General features: G+C 46.6%; 1 protein-coding gene across 1 annotated transcript; it reads left to right on the forward strand.

The window, feature by feature from the left end:
- Window positions 1-1,262: 1,262 nt before the first annotated feature.
- DRG2 (developmentally regulated GTP binding protein 2) lies at window positions 1,263-15,595 on the forward strand. Its single transcript, XM_039490252.1, has 13 exons — window positions 1,263-1,484; window positions 2,293-2,453; window positions 2,973-3,062; window positions 4,787-4,847; window positions 6,661-6,751; window positions 7,550-7,622; window positions 7,817-7,907; window positions 8,238-8,335; window positions 9,051-9,127; window positions 9,639-9,727; window positions 10,960-11,018; window positions 12,891-12,944; window positions 13,034-15,595. Exons 1-13 carry the CDS (start codon window positions 1,421-1,423, stop codon window positions 13,118-13,120), a joined length of 1,095 nt encoding a protein of 364 aa, XP_039346186.1. The 5' UTR covers window positions 1,263-1,420; the 3' UTR covers window positions 13,121-15,595.
- Window positions 15,596-17,177: the final 1,582 nt, after the last annotated feature.

Consider the following 17,177-nt stretch of genomic DNA (forward strand, 5'->3'; position numbering starts at 1 on the left):
AATTTTAATGCATTCACAATCAGGCTAGTTCTCATATAGCACCATCATATTAGAGTACAGCTATGTTGTTTGAAGGACACATCTGACAATGGGCTACTTGTACACATAGGGGTTAATGTTTGGCCAGTCCCCACAATCTAACTAGGCCTAGTATTGTAAGCAACAATCAAACTAGTTACATTTGTAATCAACTTTCCTGGCATGCTCAATCTGTACTTTTGCTACAGGTTCTGTATTTGTGGTAATTACAGCATGAGGATATATTTTGACCTTGGTGCATTAGGAAAGGAGGTAGGATTTGTTACCATTTTGTGGCAGTCCCCCAATAGATACTATAGAATCAACTTTTTTCCTCTAGTAACCATCAGTATTAGTCTGTATAAAAAGCACGTTCCTCTTTGCTAGACTAAGGTAAGAAGAGTTTTGTGGAGTGGCTTTGATGTATCTGCTTAAGTGCCAATTATTTAAATGCCCCATCTGTTCTTTTATATACTGTACAAATGAAAAATCACCACTCCTTTATATAATCAACCTAAGTGGCCATTTCTCTTGTCTGAAAATAATCTGTGCACAGAATCGCAGAGCCCTTGAAGCTAATGGCATGGCAAACAGAACAATGCATCGAAGGAAATCAGCCTGCACATTAAAAGGAAGAACCATTGCAGAAGCCTGAGCTTTCTGCTTGATAAGAATGTGGGAAACTTCTGGTTTAGCAAGGATGTGTGGCGGGGGGACATGCAAGGCGGGTGACTTGTGCAAGGTAATCTAAAATGCTGCCCCAGCCTTTTCCCTTGGCAATGCCTGTAACAGGAATGTCACTGATGGCTGAGCTGGAGCAGGAGGAGCTGTTTAAGTTAGACGAATCCTGCCTCTTTTGTCTGCCCAGTCTTCCTTCTCCTGGTGGACTGTGCAGGCTCTGAAGTGGGGGCTGAGAACAGGCCTCCTCTTATTACAGTGCAGGGGGGGAAGGTTGCCACACACAAGCTAGTTACAAACTCATCATGGGCAGGGGGATGTGGGGGCAGCTACTGACAGGGGGAGGCCCCTTCCCCCCACAGCAGCTGCACCCCCATGTCTGAGCTGGCAGGGTGCCTGGCTGGGTGCTGCAGGAGCAGGGCCAGCCCCGGGGCTCCTCTGGAGGGAGGGAGCCAGGCCAGTCAGAGAGACCCAGCGCTAGCCAGACTCAGGAGGGGCCCTTTATGCTCCCGGAACTCTTGCAGCGGGGGCCGGGACGCTGCGTGTCCAGGCCGGACTGGAACTCGGGTGCAGCGGCCGCCACCCCGTCACGCTGAGGGAGTGATTAGTGCGACGGACGAGCCGGCGGCAGTTTCCGGGCGAGGAGCCGCGGTGGCTGGAAGGCGGCGCGTTAGGCCTCTGGCGGCCGCTTCGGAGCCCGGCTGCGCCCCCGCCCGCCGGCGCCATGGGCATCCTGGAGAAGATCTCGGAGATCGAGAAGGAGATCGCCCGCACCCAGAAGAACAAAGGTCAGCGGCGGCCCGGCCCGGCCGCGGGCGCTGGGGAGAGCTCGCCCCGTCCGTCTGTGGGGGGCGGCAGGGCTCGCCCCGTCCGTCTGTGGGAGGGGGGGGTGGCAGGGCTCGCCCCGCCCGTCTGTCGGGGAGCGGGGAGGAGAGGTGGGGGGCCCTTCTGCCAGTGCCTTCCCTTACACTGATTTTTTTCGTCCTTTTGGAGGGCTCCATTTGCACCCCACAGAATTGACTGGGTGCCTTTATACTCCCCTACAGGGTGCCATATTGGTGCAAACTAATGCAACTTGCACTCACGCCTCATGCGTGGTTTACACCTGTGTCATGATGTGTCATTGGGAATAGATTAAATATAAAGACATAAGTTGCAGCACAAGAAATGAGTCTATAGTAACTAAATAAAGGGGGGAGAAAACACAAAACCCTGTTGTTTTCTCTCACTAGGAATCCTCTCCCTTCTCTGTGAGAATGGACACTCTTAAGGCAGGAGCTACCTTTATTTCAGTGTCAAGTATCAGGGGTAGCTGTGTTAGTCTGTATCCACAAAAACAACAAGAAGTCTGGTGGCACCTTAAAGACTAACCGCTTTATTTGGGCATTTATTTCAGTGTTTTGTGCCACATCAAGCATAAAGAGCAAATACTTAAAAACACCAAACTTGATCTACAATGTTAATTTGTAGTAATGCCCTAGTTGCTGCAATTCCTAATCTAGAAACAAGTCACTTGAACTAATAGTGAACTAGGTGCATGTTCCGATGCCATCGCTGGTTATTTGGTTACTAACGGTTCTTTCTGTTTTGTTTAAGCTACCGAGTACCATCTTGGCCTACTGAAGGCAAAGCTTGCAAAGTACAGAGCTCAGCTACTAGAACCCTCCAAATCTGCTGCTGCTAAAGGAGAGGGTTTTGATGTGATGAAATCTGGAGATGCCAGAGTGGCACTGATCGGCTTTCCCTCTGTGGGTAAGGTCAGTGACTATCAGAGTTGACTCTAGCATGTGCAGTTCCTAAGTTTGTTTTCAGTCTTTTGAAATATGCTTGTATTATCTGACTGCTAATGTGGAAATACAGAAAAAGCCAGAAACAACTTAAGTGTTTGTTTGCCAAAAATGAATGGAAAGAATGTTACTCGCACACCCAGACCTGAAGGCTAAAACTGTGGAAAGTCTTTCATCATTCTTGCATGCAAAGCACGCTTGGTGCATCCCAAAACCTTTTGTTTGTTCTCATCTGACAGCAACACCACTCTGAAAGGTCTGTAAGAGCAGTCTGGTAACTGACATTCAAGAGAAAATGCCAAGTATCCCACTTCACTGCAAAACTCGCACGCCCAGCAAAACAAGAGCACATGGCTGTTAAAACTACAGTCATTTTCTCCCCATGCCAGTTCAGCAGTCATTGATGTGCATTGTTTCCATGTATCTTTATATATTCAGTGGTGCTGTAATTTGTTTATATATTTCACGTTATCATATCTTGCCTTTCAGTCCACATTTCTGAGCTTAATGACCTCCACAGCCAGTGAAGCTGCCTCATATGAATTCACAACGCTGACGTGTATTCCAGGTGTCATAGAAGTAAGTGTGATTTGGATGGATTCTACATCATAAGTAAGGCTGCGAGTTTGTCACAGAAGTCACAAATTCCGTGACTTCTGCAGTGGCTGGTGTGCCTGGCCTGGGGGCTTCTTGAGCAGCACAGGCAGTCTCTGGGCCAGCTGCACCAGCCGCTGCTGAGGCAGTCTTGGACCACCGCCTTTTTCCCCCCCTGCAGCAGCAGGAGTTAAGGTGTGGGACGGGGCAGAGGGTTGGGGCACAGGACACATTGCGGGCTCTGGGCAGCGCTTACCTTGGGGGGCTCCCTGGAAGCAGTGACATTCCCCTCCGTCAGCTCCTAAGCAGAGGCGTGGCCAGGCAGCTCTGCGTGCAGCCTCCGCTTGCAGGCACCACTCTCGCAGTGCCCATTGGTCGCAGTTCCAATATTTAGTCAGGGGTATATAGTACAAGTCATGGGCCATGAATTTTTATTTACTGCCGTGACCTGTCCATGACTTTTACTAAAAATAGCCATGATTAAAACATAGTCTTAATCATAAGCTGTTAGCAACAAGACCCACAGCTTAGTATGTAGGGATGTGCTGTTCCTGATGTGTGTATTCTAATTACATGTATGGTAGGGCTCAGAACCAGCTGTATCCAAAGGTCCCTGCTTCCCAGCTGATTTCTGTTTTGAACTCTTGGAAGGTCTCAAGCATTTGCAGTTAGGTCTGTGGAGCCTGGCACTTTTACAGGCAGCATTGCTCCTCTGAGACAGTCAGCATGCACTGGGGATCTGACTCTGCATTTAGAGGGACCAGGCAATAAGATAATTCTCAACTGATTTTTTTTATATATATGTAACAGCTATTGGCACCATTGACCAGATGGCTGGAAGCCTTGACAGATTTGTTTTTAATGAAGCTTCAAAATAGGCAAATAGGACAACTCCTATCCTTGAGGAGTTTTTGCTATCTGTGCCCTGTACATCCATCAGTAAAGCAAATTATAAAAGGCACCAAAGTGGAAAGCATCCTAGTATAATGTGAAATTTTTGGGTCAAAATTCAGGCTGAGTGAAAATAATTAAAACAAACACATTGATGTCAAAACAAACATAAATATTGTAACAGATCTACCTGCAACTTCATTATACTGCACGATGTCGTCATTTGAAACTTCACTGTAGCAGCAGGAATGGAACTCTCATCCTCCTGCTGCATGAGCAAGTGATCCTCACCACTTGAGTTAAAGGAGATTCTCTGTTAACAGTATTATGCCTATGACACACAGCTGAGTAATTCTGAATCCAGCCATGAGAACGCAGTGGTGTTTGCACTTCTCATTACAATATTTCACCTGTTGGACCAGATAAGAAACTTATTACTTGTATGGACAAGTTTTTTTGGTGAACAAAGGACCAAAATAATATTACAGCCATAGTGTGCTCTAGTCTTGTCATTTTGTAGTCAAACCAAGATGGTCTAGAATTTTAGTAGCTTTGGCCATAAACTGCTGCAGTAAAATGTATCTTGAGGTGGAAGAGGAATTTTCAGAAAGTTATTGAAACAGCTTCATGGTAAAAACTCTGCAAATTGTTTCCAGCTCAGTGGGATGCTAAACTTACTGGGCCAGGTGCAGCCCTGTTGATTTCAGAATTTGGCCCTCTGTTTACAATACATTGAGTGCTTAGCTGGTGTTAGGAAAGCTGGTTAAAAGGTTTTGCGCAGGTCCTCAGAATCATCCACCTTTCTGATTATCTTGCAGTACAAAGGAGCAAACATTCAGCTTTTGGATCTGCCTGGAATCATCGAAGGAGCTGCACAAGGTTGGTGAGCACTTACATTCATTTAATGCGTGCCATTGCGCTCAGTACGGCGTAGAGTTTCTGAATGGTACCAACCTTGGCAGCCTGGTCATGTATTGTGTGAACACCTTAGACTTAAAACCTGAGCTCCTGAATGTGGGGGACAATTGTAAGAGAGTCCCTGAATTATGTAAAGGCATATTGTGTTGTAGAAGATGCTTGTTTTGGAGGTGGGTAGCAGAAGTAAGCAAACCTCCCTATTCAGGGGGAGTCTTGGCTTTGCTCATCTGCTCTCCTGGTACAAGGGGAGGTCTTTGGTGTTGGTCACTAGAGAAAGAAACTGGAGATGTGCGGGAGGAGGGTTAAGCAAGGCAAGAAATATTGTTCAGCTACGATCAGCTGGGTGTTTCTGAGAGTTCTGATGTGGCTCCTTGACTTGGGAGCCAGGAATTCATTCCACCTCTTTCCTCTTGCTTCATCTGCCAGTCGCTCAGCTGTGGCAAGAAGCGTCTCGTGAGGTTCATAGGAGTCTCCTGATGTTTCAGTCTGAGCACAGTGTAGTTTGGTTAATAAACGTCTCCTTTCACTTCTGATCAGAAAGTGTGTCTAGCTGATTTGAACTGGGATCTCGGGGTTTTCCTCTTCACTATTCTGAGTATCCTCACTTCAGTGCAGGAGAGAGAGGGAATTGCACACACACTGCCTCTTGGAAAGAAGGCAGTCTGATGGGATTGCAATGCTTCTGCACTGTCTGCCTGCAGAGGGAGTGCTTGCTCATCAGGAACTGGGTGACTCTCATGCTAGAGCAGGGGTGGGCAAACTTTCTGGCCCAAGGGCCACATTGGGGTTGCAAAACTGTATGAAGGGCCAGGTAGGGAAGGCTGGGCCTCCCCAAACAGCCTGGCCCTGCCCCCATCCGTCCCTTCCCACTTCCAGCCCCCTGACTGCCCCCCTCAGAACCGCTGACCCATCCAACCCCCCCTGCTCCTTGTCCCCTCACTGCCCCCTCCCGGGACCCCACCCCCATCCAACCCTCTGCTCCCCGTCCCCTGACTGCTCCTACCCCATCCACACCCCCGCCCCCTGACAGGCCCCCTGGGACTCCCACGCTTATGCAACCCCCCCGTTCCCCATCCCCTGACCGCCCCCCCCCCGCCCCATAACCTCTGCCCCATTCAACCACCCCCTGTCCCCTGACTGCCCTCCGGGATCCCCCGCCCCTTATCCAACCCCCCGGCCCCTTTACCGTGCCGCTCAGAGCAGCATGTCTGGCAGCTGCACCAGCTGGCCGGAGCTAAACATGCTGCCACGCAGCCCTGCAGGAACGCACAGCCCCACCGCCCAGAGTGCTGGCAACACGGCAGCAGGGGAGTGGGGACAGCAGGGGAAGGGGCAAGGGCTAGTCTCCCTGGCTGGGAACTCAAGGACCGGGCAGGACGGTTCCACGGGCTGGATGTGGCCCATGGGCCGTAGTTTGGCCACCTCTGTGCTAGAGGCTGAGTGGGTCACATCCCAGCCCCATGCAACCAAGGGGAATGGATCCTGCGGTTGCTTAGAGCCAAGTCCCTTGTGTGTCTGTATAGGGCTTTCTGTTGGACTGGCCTTCAAAATATGGTGTGTTTCTTTTGTGAACAAGCACATATTTCAGCCTGCAAGAGCTCTGAATGGGCCTTGACCCCATTAGCCTGGCTGCCTTCCCAACGGGTTAGTGCAGCCAAAGCGGGAATAAATTCTTCCTTGCTTTGAAGAAGTCCCATGGGACAGCTCCTGGTTCTCAAGGGAGCTTTTAGCTATTCTGCCTTCCCACGGATAACATCATCTCCTTCCTTTGCAGGGAAAGGGAGAGGACGTCAGGTGATAGCTGTGGCTAGGACTGCTGATGTCGTCATCATGATGCTGGATGCCACCAAGGGCGAAGTACAGAGGTGAGCACAAGGAGCAGGTTAGTCAGTTCTGGGCTGATCAGCCAATGAAGGAATCCAGATGGCTTGATACTTTCCAGCTGCAGCGGCCAACTAGCATACCCCGTATGCAGCATATTTACTAATGTCATCTATTTTAGGCTAATAATTTTACTTTTTAATATTCCTGGGATCATCTTCTCACTTTAATCCCTCTCTCCATAGGCCTTCCAAAATTAACTCCCTGTGCTGATTTCTGCTAAATTGTTCTTCCAAAAATTTGTGCATCACGAGGCCACTCTGTTAATGTGTTTCAGTTTAAATGTAAACTTCTATCGGGGCTTTTTGGCCATTGCTTTAGCAGCACGTTAACTGTTACTGCAGATTATTGCCTGGGCTGGATGGCCTGTTGGTAGCTTCTGAGCAAGCAGCCCGGGCTTGGGCAATGGACTTGGTTGTGCTCAACAGAAATACTTACTGGCTAGGTAGGCGCAGCGTTTACTAAGCTTGCAAGGAACTTCAGTTCTGGCTTCTTGAGGGGAAGAACATCAACATGTGGCCTGTCCAGGGAAGGATAATAGATGACATGGTGGTGTCTTTATTTGAGGCTTCCTCCTCCCATGGCCGAGTTCTTAAGTCCCAATTAGAGGCCTTGCTGAATGAGAGGGCCCCAGTCAGTGGTATAGAGAAGATCCACAGGGTGGTGATTTGGAGCTGGGAAACCTCAAGGTGCTGTGGCCAGTCAAAACCCAAACTTATGACCATTTGTTCCTCTTGCGCTAAGCCCAGTGTACCAACGACTAATCTGCAGTGTCTACGCAGGTCTCTCTTGGAAAAGGAATTGGAATCTGTAGGAATCCGGCTGAACAAATGCAAACCAAACATCTACTTCAAGGTGAGACTTACCAGTGGCCCTGCACAGTCATGGGTTTGCGTGTGCTCATCCAATGGAAGCACAAATTCCTCTGTGCCTGTGCTCATTCAATGGAAGCACAAATTCCTCTGTGCCTGTCCCTTTTGTTGTGTCACAGATAATGTGGACTTCACATTTTACAGAATGTTTTAAGGTTCTTTGTTCTGTTCATCCAGCCAAAGAAGGGTGGGGGCATCTCCTTTAACTCGACTGTCACGCTGACCCAGTGCTCCGAGAAGCTGGTGCAGCTCATCCTCCATGAGTACAGTATCCTTTCCTGAAGGGGAGCCCAGAAACCGCTTGTCTTGACCACCATCCCACACATCCGATCCACAGCCCACTAGGTGAAGGTGACCTAGAATGGGATTGGATCTTCAATACTAATTCTAGAGCAAGGTGTTCGTGCCAATAGGGTGATGGTGTGGTTAAAAGCAGTAGGAGGAGTTTGGTTTGGGGGTTTTGTTTGTTTGTTTGTTTTTTTTGGGGGGGGGTGTGTCATTTTAGCAGCCCCCATTATAGAAGATTAAACAAATCCAGCCCATTGCGCCTATCCCGTGTATTTAGCCAAAAGTTTGGCCTTAATGATGTCCACCTCAGAAATCTTCAATGCAGAGGTTCTGTTTAGAGAAGATTGTTCTCCTGATGAGTTTATCGATGTCATTGTCGGTAACAGAGTCTACATGCCCTGCCTTTATGTGAGTATCCCGGAAACAGCCTTATTTCTGTATCATTAATGGGACAGCATAGGATTGGGGTCCTAAATTTAGAACGATCTTGACCTCTCGCATTGAGAGAATCGCTCTGTGTGAAAACCACCACTTGTCATAAAACTTCTAGTTAACCTGTTGCGCATGTGCTAACAGAGTGCTTGTGTAATATGCTCGTTTAGCACATGATTCCAGCGCCCTCTTGTGGCTGGCCCCAATGACTATAGCAGCAGGCTACCTACAGCTGATCATTCCTCCTTTAGCTCAGGCGGTGTAGAGACTTGTGTTTTGGTGCTGAAAGTTCCCTGGCTGATTTCCTCTAACAGCCCTGGTGCCTGTATGTGCACAGCCTTGGTGCACTATAGATGCACCTTTCATTTCAGGGGCCCCTTTTGATAATGTTTTGGATTTTTATAATTCGGTCCCAGAACAAAACACCAGAGGGTGACCCCAAAGGAAAGAATGTTAAAATGGGAAAACTTGTCAGTTATTTTGAGGCTTATGAACTTTAACAATTTACCAAAAATCTTTGCTCAATGTTGATAAGAGCCACATTTTTTAACAAGCCCCAGCATCTCATTATTGTATGTCTGCGTGGACTGGAAGCTGCAGAACCTCATAACTACTTGTATGGCTCGTATTTGCTTGCAGTGTCACTTGAATTGACTTTCTAAAGGATATGTTCTTTTCCCTTTTGAGTTAGGTTTATAACAAGATTGACCAGATATCTATGGAAGAAGTAGATCGTCTGGCTAGGAGACCCAACAGTGTTGTGATCAGGTAAGAGCTTACAGGCCTGTCAATCCACGCCTCCTACAGGCTCTGCACTAAGGGAAGTTAGTTTACGTTTCATTAATACCTGCTTCCTTTGCTATCCCAAAGAGGGGTGCGCTCCTTGGCACACCACTTAGAGCTGCTCTGTGCTCTGGCTGAGAGTGAAACTCAGCAAGTACCCTGTCATTTTTAACAAAATATTCAGTGGCTTCTATTCACAGAGAAAGGCAAATCTGCTATAAGCTGCCTCACACCAGGCATGAACCAGGTCTTCGCGGTAGTTATGTTATATTATCTGTTCTATGAAACTGATGGGTTCTGCCACTTTGACGCTGGTGTACTTCTGGAAAGCATTGGCTGTTTTCCCATACTGACCCTCAGAAAGCTTCACCTTGTCATCTAGCACTAAATAGGCTTCGCGATCACACTTCTTTGTGGATTCCAAGTAAGACAGAATTTGGGCTGCTCTTTGGGGAATAGAATTACACTAAGCCGAGATGTTTGTGGTGTTTTGCAGCTGTGGGATGAAGCTGAACCTGGACTATTTACTGGAGAAGCTGTGGGAGTACCTGGCTCTTACCTGTATCTTCACTAAGAAGAGAGGACGTAAGCAAAACACTGACTGGCAAAAGAAGAGTCCAAGGGGGAGATTTTCAGGAGTACGATGGGAGTTGGGCACTATGTGCCCAACTCCAATTGACTGTCAATGGGAAGTTGGTGTGATGGGTTGCCCCCTTTTAAGGTGCTACCTGATGTATTGAGATACCACTGAGCTGCCTGTTCCGCCAGCCTGGGCCCCCTTTAACCTGTCTTCCTGAGCCAGGCTCTTAAGCCTCCTCTAGCACACCCCTAGGCAGGGCCACACCCAGCTGCAGAAAGACAGAGACACAGAGATCAGCCTTTGCCCCAGCACTCAGGTGCCCACCCCCCATGGAGTGCAGATCCAAAGGTATATTGTCTTGCTCTGGATAGAAAAATCCGCCCTCTCCCTCAATGTGGGGAGAGAGATGCACAGCTTCTTGCCCTCCCTCTGCCCCCCGATATAAATTGCATAAACTGGGCTATGTTATAAACAAGACACAAGTTCATTAACTACAAAAGACAGATTTTAAGTGTTTATAAGGGATAGCAAACAGAACAAAGCAGATTACTAAGCAAATAAAACAAAACATGCAAACTAAGCTTGATTCACTAAAGAAACAGGTTGCAAAATATAATTTCTCACCCTAAATGTTGAATTAGGCAGGATGCAGAGTTTCTGTAGCTCTGAGTTCCAGTTATTCTTACAGACTGGACCCCTGTCTGTCTGGACTCACCCCTGCCTTTCCCTTCAGGTTAGTTCCTTTGTCCCTTCAGGTTCTTTCAGCAGTCCCACTTATTTGGACATTATCTTTTGTGGGTTAAAATCCTCACTTACCTGAAGAAGTGAGGTTTTTACCCACGAAAGCTTATACCCAAATAAATCTGTTAGTCTTTAAGGTGCCACTGGACTCCTTGTTGTTTTAGTATAGAAGGAAATACCTTTGGTACCTGAGAGAGAGTAAATCAAATCTTGGAAGTACTGTCTTTGAAGATCACAAATTGATTCAATGTATTGGTCTTTAAAAGTCCAGGGTAAGTAGCCGGTTTGTATTTCCTCCCACTGGAGCTAAGTAGGCAATATAACTCAGGTGAATGGATGCTTTGTATGCCAGCCTGCTGTCAGGTGTAACTGGCGCAGGGGAGCGGGCGGGATTCAGGAGTTGTACATAATCAAATGCATTGTCAGATTATGTTAAAGGACAGTGATCAGGAAAGCGATGCTATCTTTTCCCTTCTTGTTTTTCTGTGCTCTCTAGAGAGACCTGACTTCACAGATGCCATTATTCTCCGGAAAGGGGCTTCTGTAGAGCATGTGGTAAGTAAATAACACAAAAAAAATCTTCCTCTGGTGGTAGAACAGCACTGAGTCCAAAGCAAACTTCCTACCCGAGACTGTTGGTAGGATTTTGTATATTTCAGGTCGTCCTATGAAAAAACACATGTTGATGTTTTGTTGCCCATTAACATTCCTTAGCTTGGTCTAACTAAGGTATAGAAACAAATGTTTCTTTCCTGGTTATGTACTTTACAAACATTTTTACTAGATAAAAGGTGATGAAGGTTATGATGGGTTGGACACCATCCCACCCCCCCCTTCTGGCATACCACCTGATGGACTGGGGTTTCACTGAGCCCTTCCTGCTCCACAAGCCTGGATTCCCTCTCGCTGTTTTGCTGAATTAGGCTCCGCGGTCTCTTGCAGCGCGTGCACACACACACAGGGCCACACCCAGCTGCAGACGCAGACTGAAGTCAGCTCTGTGTGAGAGGATTCACCCAACACTCACATGCACACCCCCTTTGTGGAATAAACCCAAAATAATACTGTCTTGCGCTATATAGAAAGAGCTGCACAACGCAAGGGCATAAAAATTCGCCCTCTCGATGTGAAGAAAGATGTGCACAACTTCTTCCTCTTCCCCCCCCCCCCCGTTAGAAATTGCACAAACTGGTTTTAATAATAAACCAAACAAATGTATTAAGAGTTGAAGTGATTATAAGGGATAATAGCAAACAGAACAAAGCAGATTATTGAGCAAATAAAACAAAACAGGCAAACTAAGCTTAAAATCTTAGACTCCTTTCAAGAAGAAATTTCTCACCCTAAGTGTTATTTTAGGCAAGTTGCAGAGTTTCTGTAGCTTAGAGTTCCAGTTATTTCTTCTTGCAGACTGGACCCCTGTCTCAGTCTGGACTCTCCCCTGCCTTTCCCACAGGTGTGTTCCTTTGTCTCTTCAGGTATTTTCAACCGTCTTTCTTCTTGGGTAGGCAGTGGAGGAGAGTCCAGATTAACCCTCTCCCCAGCCTTTAAAAGGATTTACCTAAGGCGGGAAACCTTTGTTTGATCCCCATCCCCCTACAGAGGAAAAGTACCAGCAGTGTCCAGGGTGGTATTTAGTACCAGGTGACAGGACCACCTGACCTTGTAGTGTCACAGCTGTGTCCCAGGACACACCTCAGGAAGGAGAGAGATTAGTATCTTCACAGTCTTATTGTTTCTTCCCAATGGCCCATCAAGGCTGTGATGGCTGGTTGTCTGGTGGGTGTCTCCCAAATACACACACAGTTGTAATTGTTACATAGTCACTATTCCTAACTTTAGATACAGAAATGATACAAGCAAGACAAATTGGATGATCACATTCAGTAAATCTTAACCTTTCCAATGATACCTTACAAGACCCATCTTCCATAAAATATATCTTAGTCCATATTCATATCATAACCATATTTCTATAAAGAATATGGGGTGTAACGTCACAAAGAGTTAATAGAGTTCAGCAAACAAGCAGAGGGAAATGATGCGACTCTTGTGACGCTATTCCTGGGAACTTTGTATGGCGAAAACACGATTCTAGTACATTTACTTTATGCTCTTTCTGCGTTTTTGAATGTGGCTCCGAAGTTGCCTTTGCAGTATACAGCATGGACCCAAGGTGTTCCTGTCTGTAGTGGCTAGATGTTAATTGAAGACAGCAGTGAGTACTGGAAGTCTGGGGAAAATCTCCACTTCTTGTCTTGGGAGCCATGATTAGTTGGCTAATAATCAAAAACAGTGTTTTCAAGTCTAATTCTCAGGTGCTCAGACACCACGGTGAGGGGCACAGCATAACAACCTGAATAGACTAGAGGCTGATATATATTGAAGCATTATCCTTTGACTGTCACACACTCTGTCTTATTGCAGTGCCATCGAATTCACAGAACGTTAGCCAGCCAGTTCAAATACGCCTTGGTGTGGGTAAGTGACTAATACTCCCTGAATTTGATTAGCCTGTATTTGAAGTGTCACTCCTAACACGTTTCAACTTGCTTTCTCCTGGTTTAAAGGGAACCAGCACAAAATACAGTCCTCAAAGAGTAGGATTAACGCATTTGATGGAGCACGAAGATGTCATCCAGATTGTCAAGAAATAACCCTCTTAGCCGCTGCTCACTGGTGCCTGACCCTGCCCTAGGCTGTAGAATCGGAACTGACTTATTGTGACCGTATAAAAGCCAAAAAAAGGAATATGTGCTCCAAAGCCACGTAGGCTTCCATGAAGCTTGTTCCATTGGAGACGGGAAGAGACTAAGGATACACTATAACAGGTGGGGATGGGGGAGACGAGGGGATTCCCATCTTGTGACATTTGTGCAAACAAGCTACCTTGCCTATCATCTCTAAAAGTTGGATCCTGGAGCCCATTTGTTATGATGAGAAGAGAATCCTCTCCCCGGCGGCCTCCCGTACCACTGCAGATTTCACATACACGTCTGTCTGTTATACCGGCTTTCTCGGTCAATCGGAATCTGTGGATTTCTCCATGCAAACGTGACTCTTCTCTTGGTGCCATTGATACCAGCACTGAGAGATGTTACCTGCCATTCATTGGACATTCCTGTCCTTTAATGTAAGTGTGTCATTAAAGCAAACCTTTCCCTTCTGCACTCGCCCAGTAGGAGGGCTGCTAGAATTCACAGCCTTTCTAGCTTCCGCGGGTTTCTTAGTTCTGCACCTCAGTGGCTTTAGACACCAGTCTCCCACATCTGAGACAGCCCTAGGCTGAGCTTTTGAAAGTCCCACTCTATCAAATTTAAAACCAACATCCCATGCCTCTTGTTAACCCTCTGACATAGCCTATAGGGTGTCCTGATCCAACCAGTACTGTTGAGAGAGCTGGAAAGTGCATCCCTATTAACAACGGGATTGACACATGGCCAGGCCACAGGTGCCATAGCTACATCCTAGAAGAGCACCAAGAGGATTCACTTGTGTCCGTGTCACAGGTCAGAAAGATGGCATTAGGAGTTTCCTAGCGGGAAACCTCTGCCTTCTCCTTCCACCTTTTCTGCCATAGTACCTGAGGTATAGTTGTCAGGACACCACTTGTCTCTAAATCATGCATCCACGGCTCCTAAATCATAGAAATAGCTATTCAGGCCCGAGTCCCGTTCTATGCTGTGGCCTTTTTTGGCTATAATAAATGAACAATAGTGCTTCTTAATGGAGATCTTCCATCAGAAAACTTGGATTTTCTAATCATGCTTTATTAAATGTTGTTGCTAACAGTTTATAGTGTTTGCTAGATACCGGCTCTTTCTTTCCATGAGCAAGAGCCTCCAATAGCTTTTACTTTTGTGATAAAATAGCTCAGTCCCAACGCAGAATTCTGAACCATGAAGCCTGGTTTGAGGGCTGGGTCCTGTGACCCCGAGCACCTCCTTCGTGCTCCTCCTAAACTGACTAAGGATGAAACGGCCGGAAGCGTTTTATTTAAGAAAATAAAAGTTGCTATTTCTTGTGAATTATACACTTTTCTCTCTAAGTAGTCATGGGAATACTTGCTTTGTCACCCCTCTCCCTCCCTTTTGGCCAACTGAGATGGCAAGGGGCTGTGTGGTGGAGTGGATTTTGATTGTAATGTGTCATAGAATTTAAGGCCAGAAGGGAGCCACTAGGTATCTAGTCTGACCTGTATCTCTCAGGCCACCAGCACCTACACACTAACCCAACCCTGAAATGAGACCAAAGTGGCATTGTGAAGAGTGAACAAAGGGCTCTCTAAGGATGGAGAAGAGCTGGACGCATTAGGCCTTCCTCAGCTGACATGGATAAATTACACAAGAACCAAGCCACAAAGGTGACTCTGAGCTTTGTAGGTTACCTTCGCTGTTAATGATTTTGCTCACAGCTGGAATGCAGAGGGAATCAGGGCTCAGGTAGAAGTTACTGGAGAAAAATCTCCAAATTAGCTGCATTATGCCTGAGCTGGCTTTCTAATGCATGCACTTCTCTCTGCTAATTGAGTGGGATGCTGTTCCAGCACATTGACTCACCCTTTACATTTCCGGTGAAGGTTGCGCAGGCCAAGACACCATGACAGAGCTTTTCTTGTTTCATTTTTAACTGTTTCAGGGGTGCTGGCGTTTAACTACTAAACAAGGACAATGGAGGAAAGCATGTGCCTGACTTGATAGTCAGAATGCTGAACTGCACGTCTTCCTCAAACAGGAGAGGGAGGGGGAGCAAAAATGTTCAAAATAGCTTGTCAAAACTCGCATTGTAAAGCTTAAAAAACCCCACCCCAAACTTGCTGTGGTTAACAGAAGGCTAATCATTACCTCTGTCTTAGATTAGCTGGTTGTCTCAAATGTAATAATCCGTTGGATCAATATTGGAACCACTGTCAAATTATTTGAGCTACTCTCCCTATAGTTGGGGAAGCCAATCATTTTTCCCCCCATCATAGCCCAAGTGTATAAAGCAGCTGAACTTTGATTAAACTTGGCAGGGAAGAAAACAGAAACAGATCAAGAGCAGCTAATTCTGCTGTATGCATGAGCAGCTTGAGTAAGCATGGGTCACTCACTCAGCTGGAAATAGGGATTTTTTTTACATGTTTCCATCTTTTCAGATTAACTGCAGCCTACATTTGCTGCAAGCATTACAGTTTAGTATCAGCTGTGAGAGCACATTGGGCTGAAGATCTACATATAGAACCTTTACTGGGAATCCTGAAGTGCTTAATTATCTGCAGGGGAAGATTAGATTCTTGCAAACAATTTAACATCAACCCAGCAGTTTTCATGGAAGGAAATGGAAAGGTTCCATTGATTTCCACTGGGAGTTGGATCAGACCCCTAGTTACCTCATTGCCCATGGAAATCAAAGGCAAACCTAGTACATTTCAAGAACGTTTTGCGGGACCTTTAGTGAGGAAGGAGGTACTCTTGCAAAGTGGGGATTGGGCATTTCTACACTGCAGCTGGGACCATGCTTCCCATCTTCAGTACACAGGCTAGCTCTGCTCAGCCTAGCACAGTAAAAATAATAGTGTCGCAGCGGCTGGCAGCTTGGGCTGGCGGCCTAAGTACAAACCCAACTGGACCCCTGGGGAGTGTACTCTGGTGTCTGTCTGAGTGGGAAGCACGCGCTCAGCTTCCGTGCAGAGGTTCCCATATAGAGTGGTAGATACTCATGAGGCAGCTTACTTAAAATCTCTTGTGAGTAATTGAACATTTGAATTACAACCCTCGGGTTAGAAGCAGCAGAACGTCATACCCTGTAACAGTGAAGGGCTGTGTTTTGTGTCTATATGCAGTCTCTTGTAAGATTACAGTTGTACATCTCGTACCATTTGTGCTTAATGATACCACCAGTCCCTTGGAAAAACAGGGTGGTATCGTTAAGCACAAATAGGGTATTTTGGCCAAATGACATGGCTAGTTACAGTCTCCCTGCATCCTTCCCTTGCAGTTTCAATGGGATGTGGTATTCCTCAGTGTCTTGCCCTAATTACAGGGTGTTATTGCTGCGTTCCACCCCAGAAGCAGCTGCACTTCAGTGCTGAGTGAAAGAATCCCTGTTATAGCCCTTATCTGCTTCACAGAAAGATTAGGTGTGTGTTTAAAGTTGCTTCTGCATGTTGCTCAAAGGCCAAATGTGGCATTTCACAAAAGGGAGAGATTGTTAGCCCTCGTTACACAGGAGAGTGCGGCGGGCCAGAGAATTAGACTTTCCCGAGGCCATACAGCAAGTTGAGGGGAGAGGCAGATTAATTATAATAGAATGCTCCCATTTGTCTCCCAGTGTATGTACATAATCTGCAAAATACAACTGCCCCCTGTCAAACTAAATACAACTCAAATGTAAAGTTAAGCTATCCCTTTAAACGCAGCTCCCAGCCACCTCGTCTGATGAAAGTGTGAGTGGATGGATGGTCTATGTACCCTAGAAAGTCAACGAACTCCAGCGTTTTTTAGTTTTGCTCAGTCCTGTCTCAACGCAGGGGCCTGGATTTGATGACGGCTTGAGGTCCCTTCTAGCCCTATATGTTGATGAGTCTGATTTCAGTTTCAGACAGTCCAGCAGTCACTCCCTCAAGATTGTCATCCTGGAAAGGGTTGTGGCTTGAAGCATATTCTGCTCAAAACTAGAGGGCTGAGCGTGTTCCAGGCAATCAAGCTCCTTTTATCATTTAATTTAGCCAGG

This window comes from Mauremys reevesii, linkage group 10 (genome assembly GCF_016161935.1).
Source record: "Mauremys reevesii isolate NIE-2019 linkage group 10, ASM1616193v1, whole genome shotgun sequence".
NCBI classification, from domain to species: Eukaryota; Metazoa; Chordata; order Testudines; family Geoemydidae; genus Mauremys; species Mauremys reevesii.

Excerpts from the sequence above, each read along its gene's own strand:
- DRG2 (XM_039490252.1), top strand. The coding sequence starts at position 1,421 with ATGGGCATCCTGGAGAAGATCTCGGAGATCGAGAAGGAGATCGCCCGC. Across the intron at positions 2,454-2,972 it reads GCTTTCCCTCTGTGGGTAAG|TCCACATTTCTGAGCTTAAT; the intron begins GTCAGTGACTAT and ends CTTGCCTTTCAG. Across the intron at positions 6,752-7,549 it reads ACCAAGGGCGAAGTACAGAG|GTCTCTCTTGGAAAAGGAAT; the intron begins GTGAGCACAAGG and ends GTGTCTACGCAG.